At 39.1% G+C, this 27,400-nt stretch overlaps 1 protein-coding gene across 15 annotated transcripts in view; it reads left to right on the top strand.

Annotated features, from left to right (window-relative positions):
* EPB41 (erythrocyte membrane protein band 4.1) overlaps positions 1-27,400 on the top strand; it is a 138,471-nt gene that overhangs the window by 74,520 nt on the left and 36,551 nt on the right. For 7 of the 15 annotated variants that reach the window (XM_060275742.1, XM_060275743.1, XM_060275740.1 and 4 more), the window contains 14 exons: positions 1,874-1,916; positions 3,677-3,752; positions 5,528-5,746; positions 7,471-7,558; positions 9,687-9,839; positions 10,069-10,166; positions 11,096-11,268; positions 12,039-12,155; positions 13,964-14,080; positions 14,472-14,597; positions 16,136-16,341; positions 20,638-20,679; positions 21,414-21,476; positions 27,092-27,271. In XM_060275742.1, the coding sequence (XP_060131725.1) occupies positions 1,874-1,916; positions 3,677-3,752; positions 5,528-5,746; positions 7,471-7,558; positions 9,687-9,839; positions 10,069-10,166; positions 11,096-11,268; positions 12,039-12,155; positions 13,964-14,080; positions 14,472-14,597; positions 16,136-16,341; positions 20,638-20,679; positions 21,414-21,476; positions 27,092-27,271 (1,701 nt within the window). The remainder of the gene's footprint in view (positions 1-1,873; positions 1,917-3,676; positions 3,753-5,527; positions 5,747-7,470; positions 7,559-9,686; positions 9,840-10,068; positions 10,167-11,095; positions 11,269-12,038; positions 12,156-13,963; positions 14,081-14,471; positions 14,598-16,135; positions 16,342-20,637; positions 20,680-21,413; positions 21,477-27,091; positions 27,272-27,400) is intronic. The other 8 variants (XM_060275749.1, XM_060275744.1, XM_035119228.2 and 5 more) reach the window with 6 other exon arrangements.

Here is a 27,400-nt window from a genome sequence, read left to right as displayed (position 1 = left end):
TTCATATATTTTTTCAAAATATAGTCCGGCCCCCCACAAGGTCTGAGGGACAGTGGACTGGCCCCCTGCTGAAAACGTTTGCTGACCCCTGTGTAAAAGTATGGCCCAATTAAATAAACAGTACACTGAACTGCCATATTATGTTGTAATCACAAAATCAAGGCTGTTTTTTTTTAATGGTGACCAGAGAAGCACTTGAAGTAGCATAAACTTTGCAGCTGACAAATTGGCTACTTTGACACATAGTAGTAAACCACAGTTAATGGTTTACCATGAATATGCAGATCATTCTTGCTTTGATCTCTCCCCCCCCCAGTTAATTAGCAGGAGCAAAAATATCACAAGTGCTACATCACAAGCGCTACATCTGAACCAGGGATCGTGATTTGTTTCACTCCAAACCAACCATGGTCCGAAGCCAAGGTTTCATCTTGACTTGCTAATGGTAGTTTGTTTTAACGATTCAAACCTTGAGTCATAGTTGTTCCTCCTGAGCACTGGCAAGAAGCAACACGGGAGTGGTCTGTGTGTTGATGATAAACCATTAACCATGGTTTTCTATGCAGACACTGTGTGGAAATAACTGGTTCCTAAAAGTTATTTCGAGTTAAGTGGGTTTTTTGAGGACACTTTCCAGAAGCAATTACAGCTGCATATGTATATTCATTTTCCTAATTACTAACTTGCCTAATGCTGTAGTATGGCAGAAATAACTTTGAACTCACATTATGTCAGTAAGCTGTTTAAGTGAGGCAAATTCAGAGAACTTTGAACCACTTGGAGCCCCACCAAGCATCTTGTAAGAGATTATTCATATATGTCAATCTTCAAGATTACTGTATGAGTTCATATTAGTGAAATATTATGGTTGTGAGCCAGCAAGACCAGATGTGCACCCAGTTCCAGTTGCCAGCCACAGAATAGTAAGCTTGGTGACTGAACTGGGAACTTTCGAATGCTGGCAATGGAAAGATAGTTTTGTTTTTCTTCCTAGGGAGGCTTGCTGGGCAACATCTTAACTACGGTTTCCTTGCCAAGTAAATAGGTTTTATTTTGTAAGGTTTGGGTTCCGCTGGTTCTTAATTTGTTTTATTTTGCCACTTTTTATTATTGCCAGGGGGTGATTTAGGCTAGTTTTTATTCATCAAAAGCATAGGTATGTCTATGTTTTCATGGACTAGAGCTCTGTGTCTTTTATGTAATGAATTTTCAAATACTATATAATAACTCAGTGTGAAGCAAAAATGACACCATCCATTTCACTGGTAATTGTCCAGATTGCTACAGGTGGTGGTGATGGTTGGGGGGTTTAACCCTTTCTTCTCCTGCTTGTGGTCCTGATAGAACCACTCCTCTGAATTTGTATTTGCATCTGGAGGAAATTTTCCTTTGGTGGCAATAAGAGATTTCCTCCCAATGCACATAACAACTTTAGAGGAGTGGGTTTTTTTGGGATTTTTGTTCATGGCAACAGCATGGGAGGAAAGGATTAGATTATCCTCCTCACCTGCTACAATCTCAATAATCATCAGTCCCCAAGTGGCTTTGAATAACCATTTTAAGAAACCATGCATGCTAATTGCAAACCCACATTTAATGTTTGTTGTAGCCTGGCTATCAGAGAAAATTTAACTGTGCCTAAATAAAACCATGGCTGCTTGTCCATAGTTAAATGACTAATCTATTGATTATGCCAGTGCCCCCAAAGATCAAATTTTAATTCAGCCTATGTGCAGTGTTTTTGCAATCTAAAATAACCCAATTGGCATCCAATGATGGCTGCTACTTAACTCAGTGACAGTACATTTTCAGGCCATATTATTTGCAACCGTTGTCAGACTCTATATGACTAATTGCTACTGTTTTCTTGCAGACATGGTTGGATGCTGCCAAAGAGATAAAAAAACAAGTTCATGGTAAGTGGCTCAAGTCTGTTTTTTATAAAAGAAATGGTAGATATTTATAGCCTTGGCATGCAATCAAAAGAAGCACTCAGCATTGCTGGAGTTCATGTAAGGGTGATAGAATGGATCAGGACAAATTTAAACAGAGTGCAAGTCCTCTGTTTTCCATATTATGTAGTTTTTCTTTTAATAAAACTGTTGCTTTTCTACAGGATGACAGTTTGTATAGGTTATGTTTTTTAAAGTAGGAATTGTTTAAATTTAGAATATAGCAACATCATTGAAAATTAAGGGTGGACTTGCAAGTCACTTCTGGTTGAAACACCTGTGGTCAACACAGCTTGCATCCAGCACCAAATTTAAACAGTGCTGAATGAAAGCCACTGCTGCAAAGGAAAAATCAGGTGTGCACTCCCTACATTTGATGTCTGGTGAGTGACAGCTGGGTGTGGTCCACCCAATATGACCTGATGGGCTAAACTGAGAGGTTTGGTAGGCCTGGTTAGATGCGTAGGCTGGATGTTCCCCACCACTGATTTAACTTTTCTTTATTTTGGGATGATGAATCTGCTCCACTTCCCAGTGGGGAGGACTTGCCGTGGACCATGTGGCCACCCACTCCCCTCTGGGGGCAGGGACGAAGTCCCTCGTCACCCGGAGGTCCCAGCTGTGTCATAGATCCAGCCAGCCAATCTGCTGGCTGGGGGGGACATGGCCAGGACCCATTTAAACCAAGCTGTGAGCCAGAGAGCTCTACTGGTGGTTGCCCCTTACAGGACTCCCTGTGTGACAGGCAGGAGTCAGATATAGTCGGATCAATTCCAGTGCCTAAGCCAATACCACTCACATTCTGTAACCAATAAAGTTGTGGCCTAAATTTGCCCAATAACATTAACCGAATATCTGTGTCCTTGTGTCTCATTCATCTATGATGGGGTGGCCTCGGGGTCTCGACACGCAAACTTGCTGTGTTTGTTTTTGTTTACAATCATAGAGTAGTGTACAGAAATGAAGCAAATACAAATTTAATAAAAACTATACCAAATTAAAGCTAGAACATTAAAAAATCATAATGTAGTACAGCAGGGGAAAATTCGTCAAATTAATTTAAACCACTGTTAAAAATTTCACTGAAGAGATTCATATTTACTTGCGTCAGTATGGAGCGAGTTCCATTTATGTGGAGGAGCCACTACTGAAAAGCCCTTATGGTTATGGGCCAGGATCTACTAGAGCAGGGGTTATCAACCTCTGTGGGTCCATGTGTACATTTGCAAACTGGAGAAACTGTTATGAGGAACACACACACATACACACTGCAACTAAGCAACTATTCTATTGGCTACAATAGAATGTTTCTTTCAAGCCTTATTTCAGCAGGGGGAGGAAAACCTATGGGTGCCAAGGGAGTTCTGCAGGTGTGTCTGTAGGTACCATGTTGGTGACCCCTGCACTAGAGGAACACATAGCACTAGAGGAACACATAGAACGGTCTTACACTGAGTCAGACCATTAGTCCACCTAACTCATCTAGCTTTTGTCTATGCCAACTGGCAGTAGCTCATCAAGTTTTCAGACAGCAGTCTTCCTACCTGGAGATCCCAAGGATGTCAGGGAACCATTTGGTTTGTTGAAGGTGAGACATACCAGTGGGACAATGTCATATTCATTGTGTTTATTTTTATCTCATGATATCTATATTGCAGTATTTAATATTACTTGAAAGCAATATTATAAAGGAAAGCTCACAACCAATCTGGTTTTAATTGCAGGAGGCCCATGGAATTTCACTTTCAATGTCAAGTTTTATCCTCCAGATCCAGCACAGCTGACAGAGGACATAACAAGGTTTGTAGTGCTCTTAATATTGTAATTTAGGAAAGAGTAATGGGAGGCAGGATATAATTGTGACAAATAATGAATTAAATTATAAGATTAAAAAAACAATTGATAAATACAGTGGTACCTCCGGTTGCGGACGGGATCCGTTCCAGAAGTCCGGTTGGATCCTGAGGTTTCCACAACCTGAGGACCGCTTCTGTGCATGCGTGCACGGCGAAACCCGGTAAAATACTTCCAGGTTTGCCGCGTGCGCATCCCGAAGTTTACGTAACCAGAGGGTTATGTAAACGGAGGTACGACTCTACTCAGGGATTCAGAGAACTGTGTGCTTAGTTCTACAAGCCTAAGGACTCTTAAACTTGCATTTCTGTTTGACAAGCTACCTTATGACGCATGACAAACAGCTTTGGAAAAGAAAGGTGTTTGAAAAGCATGTGATACAATGTTTTTGAATATTTATTTATTTAGTTCATAAAATTTATACACTACCTGATTGTAAAAAACCCCTCAAAATTGCTTATGAAAGATAAAACAGTAAAATCAGTAAAAAATTACAACCCTGCATATATGTATGTAGAACTAACAATAGGGAATCCTAAATTCAAACAGTTATTACCGGTACAATGCTTGTCAACTTAGTAACATGACAGACTTAATGTCTGGTAATAAGGGAACTCAGTGGAGCGTTTTAGAGAACTTGGAAATAGGTTGTGTCCCTGCAAAAGTAATACCTTCTTTAAAAAGCAAACTCCGTTCTTTATACTAGCTTACAAACCCATTCATACTTGCAACTTTCAAAATTTGGGAAAACTGGGCTGTAAAATGGCAGTTGTGAGCATGAGAAATTTAAGACTGTAAACCTCTTTAAGCACTAAACATGCCATAAACAATGGATAGTATCCAGTCATTCACATGAGTGCTGGAAAGAACAGGTGCTCAGTGGCTTACCTCTGACTGCACTGTTGGATCTGCAGGTGCATGTCCCATGCTAGGGAAAGTATCCCTGGATCTTGCACTTTCCGGGCAATGGCGTGGTGGCCCAAAGGTATCAGGAGGAGGCTGAGTAGATTGGTGGCTTGGCTGCAGAACTCAAGAGGATTCCCTCTCCAGGTGTCATCTCCTCTACCAGATGTAACCAGGATTCATTGGAACCTCTTAGACAGGAGTAATTTGTGTACAAGTGCCAGCCCAGACACGAGAGGCTAGTTTCATTGCTAGGAGGCACAATTGCAGAGCAACAGTCAGGGACTTGAGGAACCCAGCAACCCCTGGGAAAAGAATATGGTGCTGGCTGCCCTGCACACCTAGTGTCTACTCCATTTGTACACCCAGAGGCTTCTGTATCCCATCTTCCATTTTATTGGATATAGGATCTTGCTCATTGTACAGGTCCAGTGTTATTTTCTTGTTGAGGAACTTATTTTATTTTTCTGCTATCAGTCAGCTGTAAATAACAGAGGAGAAAAGAGACTGAGTGTTATGCTATGTAGTGATAACCAAGTGCCTGTTCCAGATTGTGTAGTATGAGCATCCTCGCCTGATTGTTGTTGTCTTATGTTAAATAGAGACAAACAATACTTTATTCATGTGGGTTCCCTGTCCATAGGGCCTGGTACAATTTGCAGTCATATGAAAGTAGGGGTATGCTGTTCCAAGCGAGGAGCACGCTAACATATTTCTAATGAGGAACTCTGTTGTGGTGCTAGCCAGCACCAATGTCCACTGTTTTGTCATCAGAATTTGAATTCCCCATTCTGAGGCTTTCTTTTCCTCCTTTTTAGGTACTATTTGTGTCTCCAGCTAAGAAAAGACATTCTCACTGGACGGCTTCCTTGCTCCTTTGCTACATTAGCTTTGCTGGGTTCTTACACAATCCAGTCAGAACTAGGAGACTTTGACCCAGATCTTCATAGCCCAGATTATGTCAGTGAATTCAAGCTCGCCCCAAATCAGACAAAGGAACTGGAAGACAAGGTCATGGAACTACATAAGACCTATAGGTAATTTAAATTTAGCATTTTATATGACTTTTTAATGTTTGCATTGTTATTAGCTTCATTTTATTGATGCATATTGTAAACCTCCCTGGGATTTTGGATGAATGAGGGGCCGAATAGAAATTGAAATAATAAAATAAATATGCTAAAAAGAAATTTAATATAGCCTTAGAGGAAAGGGAAATAGGATCTATGCAAAAGAAAACTGTGAATAGGGGTGCAAAAATCCAGGCCCCCAGTAACAATTGGTACCCTAGAAACTAAGCCTGATGACTAGCATTGAGACTGGTCAGGGGTCAGGAAGCAGATTTTTCTTCATTTGTTTCTTGTAAGTTGGGGATCGTCAGTATAGTGACATCCAGATGTTGTTGGAAGCAACTTCCACCATTCCTGACCATTGGCCATGCTGGCAGCAACATCTGGAGGGGGGCATATTGGCTTCTCCTGTTCTAAGTTGCATGCATCAAAAAAATAAAAATAAGATAAAGTTTGAAGAACGTGCAAGTGTGAACACAAGTATTTGAAACCTGTTCTGTTCTGTGAAGTAGCTTCCAGACATTTGCAAAATACTTTCAAGGCCTTCAAACATGCCCCCCCCCCAAAAAATTGGAGATTATCTTTTGTCCAAAACATTTCATGTGTGAAGCATCCCTTAATTGTGCTACTGTTGTGAATTATTCAAGCCCCTGTGTATGGATCTTCAATTGGACTTATGTTTAATTAACATTTTAAAAAATGATGGGGGACATCGCACTGGGTGTGATTTAAGACTCACTTCTAAGCATCTTTGATGCTTGAGCTTGATAAAAAATATTTTATAATAATACTTGTTACAGTTACCCTGAAGTGTATTTTGAAACTCTTTTCAGTAATAGATTGTGGCTCAATTCTCAATGCACCATATGGCTGGAAGAGACGTCTCATACTGTTAGGAATAATTGCTATAAATACACCAGTCCTTCTGTTCCATGAATACACAGCAAGACTAGAAAGGAGGTGGGAGGTTTAAACATTTAAACAAAGCATCTGTGAAGCACTGTCTTGCTGTACCACTGAGATGAAGTTTGTTAGTAAAGTTCAAGATAGAAAACAGCCTCTTATTGAGCATAAGTTCACATAACTCCATATTTACTTTACTTGCCCCTAGCATGTCGTTTCCCTTAAGTGATTTCATATGCCCTTGCTTTTAATTTTCAAGAGCTGCAGCTTAGTTCTAAGCCTGGTTACTCAAGAAACTGGCACTGTGTTAAGTGAAGTTCATACCCAGGGAGACATGCATAAGTTTGTAACCTTAACTGAGTTATTGATTTGTTGATTTATTACTTTTTTTACGCCCCAACTGTTCCAATGTTTTTATTGTACACATATCTGAGATATATTTTTCTTGTACCTTTTGGCCATATGTTTCTGTCTTCTTTAGTTTGTCTAATTTAATTTGTTAACCACATTCTTGAAAGCTAACCTCTTTCGGAGAATCTGTAACAAGTAGATAATTCCTAGGATGTGGTATAACAATAATAATTATTATTTTAGAAAATTACCATTCTAGTGCTAAAGAATTCATTGAAGGGTTAAAAAACAAGAGGTTTGCAGGATCCATTTTTTAATTTCTTTTGATAAAATGCATGTACTGTAGTATCTGCAAATGGTTTATTTTTTTTAAAAAAAACCCTGCGAAGTAACCAAATAGTGGGCTTGCTGTATCATTTTCCATTATATTTCTGTAGATGTATGACTCCTGCTCAAGCTGATCTGGAATTTCTTGAGAATGCCAAAAAGTTGTCAATGTATGGAGTTGATCTTCATCACGCCAAGGTAGAAGAAAATACTTGTTTCATATCATAATATTTTTACTTTTAATGTGCTAAGCCCTTGGTTTTCATCTTCTCCCTCCTACTCAGTACTGTGAGTAGGGAGCGTTCTTGGTTTTTGTCATGCCCCAGTAGGTGCCCCTCAGGGTCTAGGATCCCGTCCAGAGAAGTATAAGTCTTATCCCAAGATACTCATGAAGGATAGCTGGGATGATGTTCCATCAGTGTCCAAAACAAGCAAAGGTCATGCATAGGACCATACTGTAATCCATAGACAAAGGCATGTAACAGTCCCAGGTCAAATCCAGGCAAGGATACAACACAGCAGGCAGAGGAGACTAGGTCCAGGTTCAAGAAGCCAAACACCTATGTTGTTTCCAAGTCAAATGGGAAACCTGATGCACAGTGGCCTCCTGGACCATAGCTGTTGTTTCCAGTCTTGCTTGCTGTCAATGAGACCTCTATTCTTGAGCCACAATTCTAGATCCATGTACACATGCTGCGTTGTTACTCTTCAACCTGGACTTGGACCTTTTGGCACTGGCATTCTCAAGGGCTGGGGGTGGGATTTTACTTCCTCCTCTGACAACACTGATGGTTCTTCAGCAAATCTCCCTCTGGAGTTTCCTTCCAGGTGATCCTCAGCACTTGTTCCAAGGGATCTTGCCTCCTCCCCCATATCTTTGATGTATAGGGTGTTGGGTTTGTTCTCCGAGAACTATCTGTATGGTTCTGATTTATGGCTAGGCATGACAATTTTGGATTATTGTAACAGAGGTTGAAGTCAAGGAATTCCTCATGTGATCTAGTTAATCTAATCATACTTGGAATGGGTTTACAGCCTAAAATGTGGTGTGCGCCCTACAGATGACAGAGTCCATACCTCATTCAAAAATAATATTCTTGACCATTTAAAATGGTTGCTATATATTTGATGCTTACAACCACATAGTAACCAAATCAGTATATCTTTCAGTTTATAGATAAGGGTCTGTTGGATACTTTGGGGTGAATTAATTCCTATGGAATCTGCTGTCACATTTCATTCTGTAGTGGATCTGAGTGACTGTCACACAAAGACATAAGCTGCAATCCTGTACACACTTAGGAGTAAGTTCCATTAAACTGAATGGGGCTTACTTCTGAGTAGACATGCATTTGATTGCTAGCCTGGGCGCCCTCATTATTCTCTACCCCAAGGAGGGAGTTTCATTAGAACCCATCATTGCACTAGAATCTCTTGAATTCTGCAGGAGATATTCCATCATACCCAGTCGCTTTGAGTTTGTGAGACCTGCTATAGGGCATGGAGCGTATTAAATGTATTTTATTGGCCTGTGTGTATTATGCTGCTAGATAAAGTTTTTTAAAATTGGTGATTGTGCATTGAGTAGCCTTTGGTTCAGAAAGGTGAGTTGTATTTTCTGAAAAGATCTAAATTTGTCACTGTGTGGCAGAATAATCTTAATGAGATGGTCAATAAAAACTCAACTGGAAAGATTTTTAGTATTGATGCTTTTGTACTGATCCAATCATTAAATAATTGGAGCACAACTGTGACTGCTGGGTGTCCTAGTATCCTAGTTTCTTCAAAAAATAGCTTGTCCAGGGGGTGGAAGTTTTTTACTCATCTATTCTATTTCCACTTGAATCTTTCTAGAAAAGTCAGTTCCCAGTAGTGTGAATATAGCCTAAGTACAGTTTTCTTTCTACCCTAGGACTTATAAAAAAAACTTTCTCATTGCCTTTTTGTTATTGCTCTTCTGTCTGGAACAGTGATTCTCAGTGATAGGACCTACAGAGGTCCCCCTGGTAATCAATTGTTTGAAGATAATGCAGTACAGGACACTTAGGGAGGAATGTTTTTCACATAAGAGGTAGTGGAAAGAGTTGTCATGTCTGCAAATACATGTTGGGAGGAATGCTTAAGCAGTTAGTGATTTCTGGCTGTTTAGTGTTTGAAAAGTAGGGAGACAGATTTAGTAGCATCATAAAAATCAAGTAACAGAAGATCTCACTATGAATTCTGGGGCCCGAGAAATGAGTAAGGGGCATAGAGGGCAAGTGCTTTGCATGCTGAAAAGTGGATTTGCCAACATGTGTGAAGTGTGTTCCAAACTCTGCTTTTGTAGGACTTGGAAGGTGTGGATATTACTTTGGGAGTCTGCTCCAGTGGCCTTCTTGTCTACAAAGATAAATTGAGAATCAACCGTTTCCCTTGGCCCAAAGTGTTGAAGATTTCCTACAAGCGCAGCAGCTTTTTTATCAAAATTCGACCTGGTGAGGTAGGCTATGGAGTCATATACTATTTTCATTCCTTTTTTAAAAAATCTGACTTCTATCTAAGAAAAATACTGACAGAGCAGATAAACTGTTTTGCAGACTGTCCAAATTGTATTGCAGTGGACAGAGGTCTAACATGATAATTTTCTGGCTTGATTCTTACAATGCACTTTATGTGAGGCTGTCCTCAAACATAGTTTGAAACTTATTATGTACTGTTGCTCTCTGCAGCATGAACAATATGAAAGTACAATTGGATTCAAGCTTCCTAGTTATCGGGCAGCTAAGAAACTGTGGAAAGTTTGTGTTGAGCATCATACATTTTTCAGGTATGTTTCTTTCCCCCCATCCAATATGACAAATGGTGTGTGTGTAAAAGCTGTGTTAAGCTTTTATTCCAGTTGTTGGTATACATTGCCAGGAGTTGGGAAGGAAGCCTCTAATTTGCACAGAATTGTTCAGACAGGAAAACAGGAACATAGGAAGCTGCCTTACACCTAGTCAAAACCTTGGTCCATCTAGCTCAGTATTGTCTACACTGACTGGCAGCAGCTCTCCAGGGTTCCAGGCAAGAGTCTTTCTTAGTCCTACCTGGACATGCTGGGGACCTTCTGTATGAAAGCAATGTTTTGCCACTGAGCTAAGGCAAATGCGTAATAAAATGTAGGTAGTCAATTTTTACCATAGGAAGAACGAAGAAATGAGAATGTGGTAATAGGAATGAGTGCTCATAAAGGGATTTCATTAACTGAGGACCAGTGTGAGGGGGACCTGGGTTCAGATCTCCACATGGCTTTCTCAGAACCATCTTGGATGAGTCATTGTCTTCATTCAATGTAATGCTAAGATTATAGGAAGCTGTGTTATACTGAAGCAGACTGTTGATTTACCTACCTCAGTAATTTTGACATGGACTGGAAGTGGTTCCCCTGGGTTTCAGGTAGCAGTTCCTCCAGCCCTTCTGCATGCAAAACATCTGCTCTACCGCTGAGCTGTGGCCTTTCCCCATGGCTTGCTACCCTAACTGCAGCAGTTTATTTTTCTCATACGAGTGAATGTGGGGGAAATACAGGGGGAGCACTTGGTGACACCATTGGGGTTGTGATGGCCACCATGGTCTAACCCATACAATTTAAGTTCCTATGGGTTTATGTTATGCAAATGATTGCCAGCACAGGAGAACACTGGATCTTATTTGACTTATGATTGGTTTATTGGTTAGAGATGAGTAATGTGGAAATATTCACATGCATTTTAGGCTAACATCCACTGAAGCAATTCCCAAGAGCAGGTTCCTGGTACTGGGTTCTAAATTCCGATACAGTGGTCGGACACAGGCACAGACAAGACAAGCTAGTGCCCTGATTGATAGACCTGCACCACAGTTTGAACGGACAGCAAGTAAACGGGCCTCTAGAAGTCTTGATGGCGGTGAGTATCTAAACTTCCCTGCTTATAGGGACCCCCCGTATACCAGTCTTAATCTGTAGTTTTTCTGTTTACAGATTCTGCTCAGAGCTTCAGTTTAATTTGGTTTTCAGATGCTCATATTCGTTTAAATGCCTTTTCTTTATCAAGTGGTGTTTTCTTTTTAAAATTATTAAATTAATTTGTTTTACAAGGTTGTTCATGGTATATGCCCTAGGGAAAGAAAGAATGTAGAGCTCAGTAACTTATACACAGTTCCTACCACATCCTGAACACATGGGTGCCACCGCAACTCCATTCCTTCTCTGTTTGGAAATGTGAGGAGCCAGTTTCTAAGAGCATTGATGTTGGTGTGAGGAGAAGTCACAACATAGGCTCTTCACATTTGGTCCAAGGTTACATGGGATAAAGCATGAGAAGGACTTGCTTTGTAATGAATCCCAAGCTGATGAGATAATGTAAGAACTGGACTCTAAAATTCTGAACGTTCATAAAGGTAGCTTTTATATTATCTCCCCAAAATTAAATGATGTGCCTTTGAATGCATCCTGTTAATTATAACTAACAGCTGTACAATTTGAGATAAAATTGTAAATTCTTCTGGAAATGAGGCAAAATTCCACTTTTCATCATTGCCCTGCTGAAACTCAAACTGAAGAACCAACAACAAAGAATAAGAGCAAACAATAATTATATCCAGACTAAAATATACAACGTTCTCTTTATATATACTATATTCTGAATATTCTGTAACATGTACACAATTTCTTCAGCTAAACGTGGCTCTCAAAAAATAGAGTTCAGACCCGTAGAGGAGGAGAAGCAGGAGGATGTGGTGTTGGTTGGGGTTCCGGAATCAGAACCTGTGGAACAAATTCGAGAGAAGCCAGGTATCGCTGTGGGTAGCTCTGATTCTCTCTCTCTTCTTGCCTCTGCGGTGCCTTTCCTATCCTTTCATGAGCTGAGACATCTTATCTGAATCTGAAATGCTTTGTATGTTCTGGCACCCATTTTTCCCCTTCAAAGAAATAAAACAATGTCTTAATTGGTCAGAATACAGTTGGCCACTTCTGTACTTCACTCCATAAAAGCCCTTGCATCAGCAGTAGCATAGATTTCAGAGGAGTGGCAAAAATGCTTTGCACTTTGAATTAATTGTCAGGTGACTGAAATACAAATATTTGCTCATGCTGTATCAAATTGCAACATAATGGAATGGGAAAAAAAGAACTTGAGATGGAGCTGTTTTCCCCCACTCCTGCCCCTCACCACCCCACATCTGAATTCTCAGATTGAGAGCTTTGTAATTGCTGTGCTGGAAAATAACAGATTTGCAACCCTAAAATTGTATTCAAACTCTCCCAGGTGTATAGGACACACTTGCTTCTTTTGGTTGTTTCAGTATTAATGTTAATGAGGCCTTAAGTTTCTTACCAAAACTTAAGTGTGTCTCTGAAGACATATAATTTTTCATAATACTTATTTTCCCAAAAACTGATACTTGGAAACTGCATAGCTTCTAATCTAATATACATTTGCATTTGCTATAGTAGCTGAGCACATTTCTGTCATAATGAAAGGACTCTTACAATGGGTCTTGAACTAGCTTTCAGTTTGGCTTCTTCATGCTAACCTTTCATGTTATTCTGTTATATTCTTATCAACAGGATCTAGTCAGAGCCTTCTGCTTATTGGTATTAGGAGCTCCTCTTTAGATTTATACAAATGAAGTAGGGTTTATCCCTGTACATTTCTTTCTGCATGAATTCATTTTAAAATTCTAGTGGGTTTTTCTTTATTATTTGAGCACTGGAGAATCATTTCTTGCGCACAGTATTAACATTGCATACTATAAGGCTGAACGAAAGTACTTGAGAGATGTGGCCTCCTACAGAACAACATCTTAGCTCATACAAAAGCATGCTCTTTTACTTATTTTAGTGTGCTGGTGGTGGAGTTGTGATGGGGATCTAACTTCTTAAGTGACTTTAAACAAACTGTATTCTCTTCAGATGTGTGCCTCTGTTGTAGATAAGAACATTATAACCATAATGATTGTATCACTAATACACTAAATTCTTTACATAGGTAAAATGTTTTGTTTTTTTTAAGCTCTGCCGGTTGGCTGACTATTGGACTTTAGCATTTTAGAGGGAGGGTTGTATCCAGTGTTAGTCATACTCAGAGTAAACCCGTTGAAATTAATGGACATGACTAATATATCAAGTGTTAGGATTGTAAAAAGGCAGCAACCTTGGTTGCTCTGTCACCCTCAGAAGTTTTAAGGTTGGTGATCCAGGTGAGGGCATTTTTTGTGGCAGCCTCTAAGCTATGGAATTCTCTCCATACAGAGGTGCACCTGGCACTTTCACAGTATAGCTTTTGTCATATATTAAAGCTCTTTACCCTGGCCTTTGACACCTGAGAGAGAGAGATTTTAGGACCCACCCTGTTAGTCTGAAATTAATTTTTAAAACTGTGTTTTAATAATGTATTTTTATATTATTGTAACATTTCCTGGAATCTTGGGGTGAAGGGCAGGTAAGAAATCCAATGAACAGTAACACTGACAACGGCAACAACTTATGTAGGTCCATTAATTTAAATGGGTCTGCTTTGAGTAAAACTTTGATACAACCTAGAGGGTTTTAAAAATTGAAATCTTACTGGTGGTTTATTAACTGTGCAATTCTTCTAGCGAAAGATACGCTTGAGAATTTTGAAAAAATAGTGACTGAGGAAGAGCTGAAGTTTGAAGTATTTAAAGTTCCTGTTCCAGAAACAAAATTAGTGGAATCATTAGAAAAACAGTCAGGTACAAGTGTGACAGCTTCTCATATGAGTGTGGTTTAACATTCCTTTCTGCTTTCTCCCATGTTGAGAATATTAAGATCCTAAAGGCTAATATCAATAATATAACACACACACACCCCATGATAGTCGCTGAACTAACCATACCATACACAAAAATATGCAACCTTTCTAAATAAATCAATAGCAATTTTATGTTGTATCTGTCTTTGTGTAGTGCATGATTTATTGAAACATATTACTGGAATCTTATTTTTAAAAGCTTAAGATAAGGAATAATAAATCCTCTGTAAGGTTAGCATTCAGGCAAGGCAAGATTTGCCAGCAAATGTAGTCCTAGTAGTCTTTTCCTTTTATTCTTAACAGTTTTAAAATGAATGAATCACTTTTTTTAGCCATACATGTTCTTGAAAAATTTGACATAAGCCCAATAAAAGAAGAGGAGAAGGAAGAAAAAGCAATTGTGGTGCAGAATCTAGAACAAAAACCGCTATTACTTGAAACAGTTCAGGAGGAGTCAGGTATAGCAGTGATAGCTTTTCACACTTGTGTGGCTAATACTTTCTCGTTTGTAGTTAATACGCTTTCTCTTGCTTCTACCACCTAAGAATTCACTAGTGCTCACTGCAGTGACAAACACTAGTGGCATGGCACTCTCACAGAATGGTACGAGATTTCAAAGAAGCAACAGCACTGTTGAGAACTATTAAGGAATAATTTAAATTACCATCATTCTTTAGGCACCAAATAGCATTGTGAAAGTTAGGGAACGTCCATAGATAGCAGTTTTGGAAAGGGCTGTATGTAGATTGAATGTCATTCTAACCTTTGCAGAATGCATGCTCTGGGGTGCTTGTGTTTTGCTTTATGTACTCTAGAGAAATTGCATGATCAGTGTAGGTAAGCATGAACTTCCAGTAGTAGCAGAGTAGGCCTGCAGTGCGGAGGGAAAACACAAAAGGTTCCTGCCTTTTGGGGTCCGTAAAGAACTTAACAGGCAGAGGGGGAAGTGCATGATCCTACAGCCTGCTCACAATTTCTTAACCATACTTAAAGTGCTTCTAGTTAATGCTAAAGAGTGCAAGACATAGATTGGTGTCCAAGATCATACTTTAACTTGAGTAGCTTAGTTTTTGATTATTAAGGATATTTAATTGATTAAACATGTACTTGATATTTGAATTTAACCTTTGGAAATGTCTTTTGTGAAGGCAATGGCTCTTCTGGGGGGGGACATATACAATTGTGGGCTGATAAGAATTTATCGGTGCTATTAATTAATACTAATACATTTCATGTGTTTTGTGTTGGGGGCAGGACGTGGTGCTGCACTTGCACATTCTCTTGCTTCCTTAGAGGTTTTTCTTAGCACCCTCTGACATTGTTATTGTGCGGTGCCCATCTGCACTGCAAACATGTCAGCAGCCCAATATCATGCAGGAAGAGTCCACATTGTGTCACCTCAGGATGCAAGCATTGAGCCAGTTTCCAAGAGATGAAAAGGTTTTGTAGAAAAGTGGTGTAGATTCTCCCACACAACCTAAGGCTTTTGACGCTATCCTCACAGCACAGGAAAGAACTGCAGTATTGCAAGTTACATCACAAGGGCCATTAGTGTTGAGGCCTGTCCACCATTTTAAACAAACATGTTTATAGTCAACAAGTTCATATTTTCTTGGGTCTTGGGTTTTGAGTGTATTGGTATTAGGTAAACAGCAGTAATCTGCCTTTGTTGTAATATTGGTGATTATTCACACCACAATTAGCTGTTTTTTATAAAAACAGCATTTGAAATGTCCAAGTACCTTTACAGTGTGGATTTGACTAGCATTTTAAGTGTGTGGTTCTTGAGTGATATCTAATTTTGGTTTCTTAACTTTTATTCAACACATGCTAAAAACAAACTTAGCCTTCCACATTAAACCAGTGCCAGCTGCTTTGCACTTCCTTCTTTTGCATTGCTGTGACTCCTTTCCTCCTGGTTTTTTCATTCTTTGGGGTAGGATTTTGGGGGTTTTCCTCACTCTCACTCACTAAAACAAAATATATTTCTACTCAGCAGTAGCAGTGGTTACACCAGACCGAAGCCCACGGCCTACATCTGCGCCAGCTATTGCTCAGAGCCATGTAACCGAACCAGCTCCTCCAGTTGTATCTGAAAGCAAGGAGCCAGCGGTCACTAAAGCTGAGAAGGAGAGAAAAGAGGTACAACACGAACAAACTCTGCCAGAGAAAACCAAAACAGAGCCTGCTGAAGGATCCCAGGTATGTTAGACTACCACTGTTAAATTATATATTGTTTGCTTGTGTGAGAGAAAAATATAAAGTTGAAGGGTCCTTTATGTAGGAGTTCATCTCAGTCAGGGCCTGTCCAATACATCTTGTTGCCAAAAGCAGCCAGTAAAGGTGTCTCCTTGGCTCACCAGTGAAAGTGTGCCATTATTTCATCTTTTTTTCTGCATTCTGGACGTAGGTTAGAGTTGGAATGGCAGATTACACTACTTGCCCAGCCCTCCTGTCACTGCCTCCTGACACAGTAGAAAGCTCAAGCTGAACATTTGTCACAGTCATCAGTGGCCAAGCAATTCCCACTGTGACCAGTCAGGACATTTCTCTGGTTTCCTTTTATATTCTAAATATGCCATATGAACCTTGTAACCAATACTTTCCAGTAGTCCTTTCTCTTTTCCTGCCTGACTACTCTGCCTATGTAGGCGGATGACTGTACTTTCCAACTCTGCATACCTGCAGCTGGAGAGAGTTGCTCACCCTCTGGCTCTTCTGAGAACACAGAGTCTTTGGGTTCCTTCCAAAATGCCCATGCTCTGTCAGAGGGGGTCTACTCTGGTATTCACTGTGACATTTGCAATCAGTTTACACATGGCTTTATTGTTGTCCCAAGCGACTTTGTGAGTTGCTTGTTCTGTCATACTTGTTTTGATCTCAGTGCTGCATTTGAAAACAGTGAAACATATTTTACTCCCATGAAATCTGTAGGAGATAAGGACAAAATTCTGTTCTTAAATCCCATTACAGTGGAACCTCGGGTTGCAGACGTAATCGATGACGGAGGCAGGTCTGCAACCCACAGCGTTCGTAACCTGCAGTGCTGTGCACGCGCATGACGCGTTTTGGTGCTTTTGCGCATGCATGAAGTGCGATTTAGCGCTTTTGCACATGCATGAGCGGCAAAACCCGGAAGTACCTTTCCGGTACTTCCGGGTTTCCCCGCGGTCCGTAACCTGAAAACGCATAACCTGAAGTGTTTGTAACCTGAGGTACCACTGTAATTGTGGCTGTACTCAGGTGTGCTTTGGCCTTGGTGACAACACTGTTGTGATGAGAGGCACAATCTTCTCCATGAAAGGTTCTGATTTTAACACTTGTTGCAAAGATATGCAACACTTTATATAAAGTGTATAAAACCTTGCCTCCACCTCACCAAATTCTTTGGCATAAATAAATAATTTTAAGAAGGGACTTATTTGTGATTGCAAATTATGGCTTGCTAGTAAGCAAAACCAAAATGTATGGCTTGATCATATCACTTGTAATGACATGGCTTGATTGCCATTGCAATTCCACTAATTCTGGTCAGTGATCAGGCCTATTCCTGAGCTGAGCTTGTGCATTTACTGCTGCTGAGGTTTGAACTCAGAATCTTTCAGCACCTACAGAATGTCAGTTTATTTGCTTTCCCTGAATTAACAAGTTCTTTTTATGATGACAACTAGACACAGCTCAATTGTCATTCTTGACATGATATAAGAAAATAAATCCTCCATGATAGAAGCTTCTTAGGAGAGGACTATAGCATTTTTCTGCTCATCTCTTACATATATTTGTGTCATGTACAGTAGAACATACACTTCGTTTGTTGGTGTGATTTCAGTTAATGGCTGTATGGTATAGTTGTGTCCCTATAGTTGGGAGAAAGCAGAAAAGAATAAAATGAAATGAGCAGGGTTTTGTAGCATTAATTCTTAGGTATTTTAAGCTTAAAGAATAATCAGGGGAGGGGAACAGGCAAGAGAGGTTTTTGGAAAAGGTGTGAAATTATCCTCTCAGCTTTGGAACTTGTGGGTTATTGAATTATTATGATTGCCAACAAGTTCAGGACACTATAATAGGACGCCCTACGATTTGCACTGCATAATTAGCAGATAATTCATTGTCACCAGATACAATGATATCAGGGAATGGGTCTTTCCATTCATCATACTCTACTTGTGAGTTCTGTGGAGCATTTGGCTTCCCACTGATAAGTCAATTCCAGCAAGGCATTTTTATGACCCAACAGGAAATCTGAGAGCCAGTTCTCAGGGTCATTTTCATCTCCGTTACAGTGCTTTCCAAGTGATTTGTATGGAGATGGTCAAATAAGAAGCAGAATCTCCATTGATATACATTTTCCAGCTATTGCAGTACCAGCTGAGAAGGCATTTTCAGTGGAGCCAGAATTGACAGAATGAACCAGTTCTGTATTTGTGTGTATGTCCGGAAATAGGGGTATTCAGATAAAGTCAAATCTAAGTTGACAGATAGGAACGAGTGGAGTTGCTAGCACCACCACACAACGTACATTTATTTCAATCATTGTATCCCAAAGGATCATATAGCTAGATTTTCACACAGTAGGGTTTTAGTCTTTTTTCCTCCACCCAAAAGAGCTTATCCGGGTACATATATCATACTTCACTGCAAACCAGACTTAAACTTTTATTACAAAATGCAACAAGTTAGAGTAACCTAAGTCAGAAATTTATGTTTAAATCGCAAGGTAATTTATGACGGGAATAATTTTAAAGAGCGCAAAACTGATTAAATGGAAGTATAAGACCAAAAGATAGAGAGGTGGAAGTCGACCATAGGAGAAACAGAAGAGGACAGATTACAAATGGGAAAAGGAACTGAAACAAATAAAACACACAACGAAGCGAATGAATTGTAATAATTTCCAGTTTATTTAAAAATAACAAGACATATTTTGGAATTTTTATATTTGTATATTTGTAAAAACTTACATGCGTTTTTAGTTGTACCGTATGTTTGGTGTTGTATGTTCCTTTCCGATTTTGGTTGCTGTATGTATGGAAAATGTATGTATGTTGTACGTATGTATGGAAAATGTAATAAAAAGAATTAAAAATAAATAAATAAAACACAGCGAGGTCAAACCCACCCCCCACCCCCCAAAAAAATTTTGGGAAAGTTTCACAGTTGGTGGTGCAGCACATGAGTCCACTTCAGATTGTGCACACAAAAACTTTAATACTAAAAATATCCAGTGGGGCTTGCATGGGACCCTCTCCAAAAGCTCCCTCGAAATGACTATTAGTACCAGTATATAACTTTTAAACTTAGATTGTTCCTTAAATATATTAGAAGAGTTAGTGCCTTAGGTATATTACTCTTAAACTGGGGATCAAAAGAACTAGACAAATCCGCTTCATTTCCCGGTGGGGAGGAGTTGCGGTTGACCGCGTGGCTACCCACTCTCCTCCGGGGGCGGGGACATTGTTCTGCGCTGCCTGGGGCATCCCGGTCATGTCATCATTTTGCCAGCCAATCAGCTGGCTGGGGGGCATGGCCGGGACCCGTTTAAACTGAGGCGTGAGGGTTAGGGTGGGGGGAGAGTTTAGGCAGTATGTTGTGATATTATTTCCAATCTTCAAAGGGAGAATATGTGGGGAAAAAACACTGGATGTGTGCAAGCATCTAGGCATGTTTAAAGTAAATTTTGGGATCTTTGGTATTGATTTTCGGTAGTGGCGTCCACCCCGTGGAACAACCTTCCATCAGATGTCAAGGAAATAACTATCCGACTTTTAGAAGATATCCGAAGGCATCCCTGTTTAGCGAAGTTTTTAATGTTTGATGTTTTATCGTGTTTTTAATGTTCTGTTGGGAGCCGCCCAGAGTGGCTGGGGAAACCCAGCCAGATGGGCTGGGTATAAATAATTTATTATTATTATTATTATTATTATTATTATCATTAATTATATTTATTTAAAAATGTATCGACCCTTAATTTTGATCAGAAAGTGGATGGGAAAATTGAATCTAGAACTTATTCCAAAATTGTTTTCTTATTGTGTTTTATTTTTCTCTGTATATTTTATTGCTGAAAAATATCTATAAAAACATTATGAAATGTTAAATTCAAAGTAAGTTATGCTGAACTAACAAATTGTCACTGTAAGGGTATGATGTCACTTATTTCTGTAACTCTCTAAAATCTGCATGTTACTTAATGCATGCTTACAAATGTTTCAAAAACGAATAGCTGTTTTTGAAACAAACCTGTTTCCAACACCCTACTAACAAAGCAAAAAAATGTTTTTGCCACTTTTATTTTTTTAAATGTAGGTGGGGAAAGTGCATATCGAAGTGTCAGTACCCACCACAAATGGTGACCGAAATCAGGTTTGTCTGGTTAGGTTGCTTGTATTCTTTATTTTATTTTTTATTTTTAAGGCTGAAAGATGAAAGTTCCAAAATAAATAAATGAACCATTTTTTCCTCCCCCCCCCATTTTTTATATAATCTATCACAAAGCAGCAGCATGCAGGAAAAGAGGAAGAACCAATAAGAATGAGGAAGGTTAGCTGTTTCTTCACTTCCATCAAAGCAAAATTACCATCTCATTCATGCATATTTAAAAAGACAGTGTCCTGGTTGCTTCATGTGCCTTTTAAAAAATCAGTAGTTTTTAATTTATAAGACAGTCTATTCTGTCCGGATGATTTGGACTATATTTTATATGTCGCAGATAACAACTTAATTCTTGGCTCCTTAAAAAATCAAGTCATCCGTCCATGAGAACTGTGAAAAGCCAGCATTTTAGGAAATGAAAAATGCGTGACTGCAGAAGTAATATAAGAAGAAACAGATTAAAATATTTCAGATTGCATACATATATTTAAATATATCATTTAGTAATATTAATAAATACTGATTTTAACCCAGCTGGACATTCTGATGTCCCATGCAGCTGTATTCCTCAAAATGTATTGCCTTCCTCAGAAAGTACGTGATCATTTCTTTACTGAGAGAATGCTCACAACACAAATAGGCCAGTGAAGCCCCAGGCACTGTTTTTTTTTAAAGGGGACTCATTACATTTCCCCATGATTCATGAGCAAAACTTTTCATTTCCCTCAGATTTTTCACATGATCTTGTGGCTCCATACCCTACGCCCCATTGGCATATCACAGCTCTCCGAACGTTAATTTAACCTTTTTCATTTTCCAATTTGCAAATTCCTGCAACAACAACCTTTTAATTTTTTTTGTGCTTTTTTTTGTTTGTTCCCCCCTTTCTTTCACTTTCACAGAAAAGATCAAAGAGACTAGATGGTGAAAACATTTATATAAGACATAGCAATTTAATGTTGGAGGTTTGTATGAATTTGAAGCTTTTTTCGGTTGCGTTTGCCTGGACCCTCTGCATTCTTTGCTGAACTCTTTTTCCTCCTCTGCTGCTACATTTGTTTTGTTTTTGTTTTGCATGCTGTTGCATGAAGACATTGAAATAGGCTTTTGCATGCAATAAACATGATACTATACAGCCATTTTTCCTACCTGTTTAGATTTTTCTTCTATTGAATTTACCTGAAAATATGTGATTGGGATAGTTTTTCACTTGAGTGTTTTCTAAAAGCTTGACGACTTGATTACATGGCTGTCTACAAAAAGTCAAGGGCTACAAGGAACCAAGGAAGTAGCCAGGTTTTCAGAGTTGCATTTTGTGATGCCATTCTATTTCCTGTAAGCCCATTACCAACTTGAGAATAGATATTTAATAGGGTTCTGACAGAACACTAAATTTGTGCCCTGATCTTTCTTCAGTGCTTTGAGATATGATACATGGGTGGCTAAATTGTGTCCACCAGATATTGTTGGACTACAACTCCCATCATCCCTGACTATTGGTCATAATGCCTGGGACTGATGGGAGTTGAGGGTTCAGTAACATCAGAAGGGCAATTCTCCCCTTCCTGGTGTATAGCGGGACAGTTGTTGGTTATAGTAGAAGAATTGCTACAAATTAGGAAATACCAGCAGGATAATATTTTCATTGGGATTAATGAAGCCATCATAAAGCAGTAGATAAATATTTACCGTAAGATGCTCATAACTCTTTAGACACTAAACAAAATAAAGGAAGGGTAGTGGTGGAGGAATCTTCTTGGTGGAAAAGCCCACTCTGTAAGTAGGAAGAGGTGTTACCTAGATTTACAGTGTGAATCTGACTGAGTACAGTAGCCTTACTCCCAAGAAACTACGTATAGGATTGCAGCCTTAAATTAGGGCAGACCGTGCATGCCATATGCAAAAAGTGGTCTAAGGTTGTACCACAGAAACCATCAATTGATGCTTTTCCTTTTGAAAGAACAAAAGTAAGCAGTTACTCAGATTTGGATCTAGCACTAACTGGAACTCAGGGTACCTTGTAAGGAAGAGTACAAGAAAAGTATTGGCAGAACTGGATATTTAATTTCATATCATGCATAAGGGAAAGTCATAAGGGTTTGTCAGTAGAAGCTAAATTGAGTAGTAATACCTAATGATTGGAGAGTATGCTTGTCTTCCATCCTACTCAAAGTTGCAGATAGCCAGCTTCCTCTAGTTTGAGGATTTCTGTCCTGGACAGCTGACTTCAAAGCTACCTGCAATTTATGTTTATTTTAGTACCAAGGACTGTTTCCCCAGCAAACTAACCTCTGCCATCTTTGTGATTTGCAATATATCTAGTAGAATTACTAGGGAACCATGGTCACAATCCACCAAGCAGTTCTGCTTCACCATTTTCATTCTTTTTCAGTTCACTGAACTACGCTGAGGCTAGGTGTACTGTATTTATCTTGTGTGCTTTAGTTTCTTCTGGGGCATTTGTATGCTCTTACATTTTTTTTATGTAAAATGACAGCACTGCTTTAAAAACTTAGAGTGACCGTGGGCAGGAGATCAAGTCTAAGGAGCATTCCGAATTGATAATTGCTGGATGATTATTGGAAAGTACCTTGTACCAAGTCAAACAATTGGTCTACTTAGCTTAGTTGTCTTATGCTAACTGGTAATGCCTCTCTAGATTTCAGAGATAGGTTTTTCCCAGCTGTACCTGGAGATGACAGGGACTGAACCCGGAACCTTTTGCTGGCTGAAGAACATGTACTCTACCACCAAATTAATACTAATACGGTTATTGGGAGATATATCCCATCTCCCCAAAATTAACAAATCATTCAGTAGCATTTAAAAGCACTGATATTATAGTAGTTTATGTCTTAATTCTGCAAATAATTTTAAAACCTGGAAGTAGAATGTCATCACATAAGCTTTTCCTCTGAATGCATATTTTAAAAATTGTAGACAGCTGTTTCCACACAGCAGAGTGGGGCTATTTTCCTCGCATCAACCATTTGCTATATTTCAACTGATTTAACTTTTTTTGTATTTCTTGTTATTCTAGAACCACTAAATTTTCTGTTGCTTTGACTATTCAATATAGATCATGGCTACCTTGCCTTCAGACATACAATATTGATTAAATTTCTGTCCCACAGATCTGGAAGTGTTGAACATTCCAATCATATATTACTGATATTTGGAGATGTGTGGCTTCTTATACTGACTCTATTCTTATGTGCTATGTGTTTTTATCCACGATTACAGAAATAGCAGCTAATAGGAGTTTCGTAAACAGTGTCTCTTCTTTTAAAATGCACTAACTACTTTTTGGAGTTTAATTTAGTGATTTACAGCTTTTGGGTTTGATTGCTACAGTGCAGAACTTTTGGACATCAGTAAAATGGTCTGTAATCCAGTCAAGAAGAGTTCTTCTGGCAAGAGGTGGTGAAAATTTCACCCATGATATTTTAGTCTATCCTTTATCTGATCATTTAATCTATTACCTCCTTCCAGTTGAGGTTTTATAACTTCATGCACATGTTTCTTTCCAGTGCTGTTACCTTCCCGTAGCCATATAAGGCTCTGTATGATCCAGTTCCTACTACCAACTCCCTTTCTCATGCCTGGTCTGACTCTTAACTGTTTTGTTGCAGGTGTTCACTGGTCATCAAATAAAAAACGAAAAAAACCCTCTAATTATAACCTTGATTGTGGTTATTTTTTTCTTTTTGACTTTGTGTATCGGACAAGCAAATTCAGTTCCATCTGATTGTGTTTAGGAAAGAAGAGTGATCCACTGAAGCACCTGAGTGTTTGTCTTAGCTTATCAGACCACAAATGATCACAATAACATTTAAAAGAATCACACAAGACCCAGTTAAACACCTTATGATCTGCCATTCTCCCGTTTTCAATTTGTGCAGTTTGTCTTAGATTTAAATCACCATATGACCCTTTGAAGCAGTGGCAAACTTGATAGTGAAAAACTCCCTTTTTGCTCTTTCAGGTGGCATGATCTTGCAATGAAGCCCTGGAAACCATGGTCGTTCTCAGAGCATAGGGCATGACTTAACTAATTAATTGTATACGCTTGGGGGGGGTAGATATTGGATTATACAAAACTGCCTCAGAAAATATAAAATCTGGCCATTTAAAATATTTTGGAATAAAAACAACTGAGTTTTGTGACACCTTAAAGATGAATATTTGATACATTAAAATTCAATTACCCTTTGCAGCAAAAACAACAAACTAAAATGGCCTCCTGTCTATAAATATTCTGGAGTAAAAAACAGCTTTATGACTAGAGCTCTTAACATGTAAGAGCAGGGATGGGGAATCTGTTCCCCTTCAGATTTTGCCTGGTTTGTCAATGATCTGGGAAGATGGGAGTTATATTCCAGCTGGAGAGTCACAAATTCACTGTCACTGTTAGATTCCATTAGTATTGGGTAACCCTGCTTAATGATGAGGCCCTGTTTATGTTAACTGAAACATCATGCTGTATTCAATGGGACTTACTCCCAGGAAAGCATTGTAGGATTGCAGCCTAAATCTTGTTGACGTCTTCTTCTTACTCAGTGGTTTAGCCTAATAATGTCCCAGATTGTACAAGGGCCCACCTTGGTTGGTGTCCATTAAATTTTCTCAGTATTTTATGTTTAATAATTCATAGAATAGTTTTGTAGAGTTGGAAGAGACCACAAGGGTCATCTAGTCCAACTCCCCTGCAATGAAGGAATCTTTTCCCCAACATGGGGCTCAAACTCATGACCCTGAGATTAAAAGTCTCATGCTTTACCAACTGAGCTATTCCAGGTCTTTGAAAAATCTGGGAACTTTTAAGTATTGGATACTAGATCATTGGCACAAATTGAATTTAATGGATATTGCTATTAAGTAGAAATATGCCTATTTTTACGAGCCATTTTACATGGTACAGCCGTCCTTTTGCTTGGATCACTTCAAGGGTCTTATGACCCAGCCTTGGAAATTTTTCCTGAAACAAGAGGAGCTTGAGGAGTCCCAACAGTTCCCAAAGCAAAAATACAGTCTAAAGGACAACAACACAAAATACTTACCCGGGAGTGTTTACTGCACTCCTGTTCCAAGTCTAACTTGGATCCATTACAATGGTACCTTGGTTTACGAACTTAATCTGTTCTGGAAGTACGTTCTTAAACCAAAGTGTTCTTAAACCAAGGCATGCTTTCCCATAGCAGCAGGGGACTCAGTTTACAAATGGAACACACACCACAGGAAGCGAAACATGTTCTTATTCTAAGGCAAAGTTCACAAACCAAAACACCTACTTCTGGGTTTGCAGCTTTCTTAATCCAAGTTGTTCATAAACTAAGCTGTTCTTAAACCAAGGTGCCACTGTAATTTGAATTAGTTTACTCCGAGTAGAACTTAGTTGGATACAGCCCTAATGATTCAGACTTTTCTTGGGGCAGTCTGAATTCTCTTCTATATTAATAAGTGGCTTGGATGGCTGTTAACGCTATCTGGAAAGTTCTCATATGTGATTACAACAGAGGGCAAATCTAGAAGCCATAATAGAAAGTGTTCAGAGTGCAAGCCAGAACACTCTCAAGTTCTTGAATTCTTTCAGCCCTTAACTTGCAAGAATGAGCTATGCCAGTCATAGGTTACAAGGGCTCAGTTCATCTTTCAGAGCAAAATGCTTCCTGCACATGGAAAATTGCCACATATGCTGCCTCATCTTTCCCTCCCCTTCTAAATATGATAAATCAATCAAATCAATCACACTACTGTGGAAAGTGCTTTCTTTCTTTCTTTCTTTTGCGATCACTCGTAGCCGAGTAAGGTTGTCTTCCATTAACACGGTTTTAACAATGAGTCCGTAAGTGACTCTGGATCCACACGTCCTTCCACAGTGGGGAGTGCAAGTTGGAAGTAACATAATTTTCTTAATTTAGGTTTGCCAGTGACTTATTTGATTTTACGTATAACCTCTGGCATCCTTCCCGAATTATTTTTTCTTGCATCGCTTAAGTCAATGTATGCTAATGCTTTGCAAAAATGATATGCATAAGCTGCTTTTGTGATGCTCAGTAGTATATCGTAGATAATACAAAGAAACAGATACTAGAGCCAGTTTCTTACAGCACAATCCTATATATGTCTACTCAGAAGTAAATCCCATTGATTTCAATGGGACTTACTCCCAGGTAAGTTGTTAACAGGATTGCAGCCTTAAAGAGGCTAACATTATTTATCGTGCATTGGGGATTGATAGTTACTTTTATTTAAAAGTACCGTTCAACATTCGGTGTGTGTGTGGAGAGACAGTGTTAAATTAATAGTTCTGAGTTTATTTGTTAATCTAGGTAAGAAGATTTCAAAATGAAAAATACTTAAATGATTCACCAATAACTCATTAGAAAATTATATCCTTTTATTTCTGAGGAAAGAAGAAAAAGTGATATTCCCAATGTATGTTTAGTTCAGATTGGGATTAGAGTTAATGGACACTTGGCAGCTTAGTGCAGTGAATTTGATAGTGTGAAGGTGGTAAATCCATGTTTAATAATTTTTTCGATGGTTTGTTTTTTGGCTTCTTTTTCTTAAATGATAGGATCTAGATAAACCTCAAGAGGGGATAAAGAAACATCATGCTAGCATTAGCGAACTGAAGAAAAACTTTATGGAATCTGTCCCTGAGCCACGGCCAAGTGAATGGGACAAGCGCCTCTCAACACATTCTCCCTTCAGGACCCTTAACATCAATGGACAGATCCCTACAGGAGTAGAAGGAGTGAGTACTTTACATAGCATGGAACTGGTGATTTGCTTGGCTTTGCTCTTCTTAACAAAACCAGCTTTTTGTTCTCCAGGGAAGTACAATGCAGGGTGGGGAGGTGGGTGGAATAAACCAAAGCTAATG

Source organism: Zootoca vivipara, chromosome 6 (assembly GCF_963506605.1).
Source record: "Zootoca vivipara chromosome 6, rZooViv1.1, whole genome shotgun sequence".
NCBI lineage: Eukaryota > Metazoa > Chordata > Lepidosauria > Squamata > Lacertidae > Zootoca > Zootoca vivipara.
This window is presented reverse-complemented; position numbering and strand designations above follow the sequence as displayed.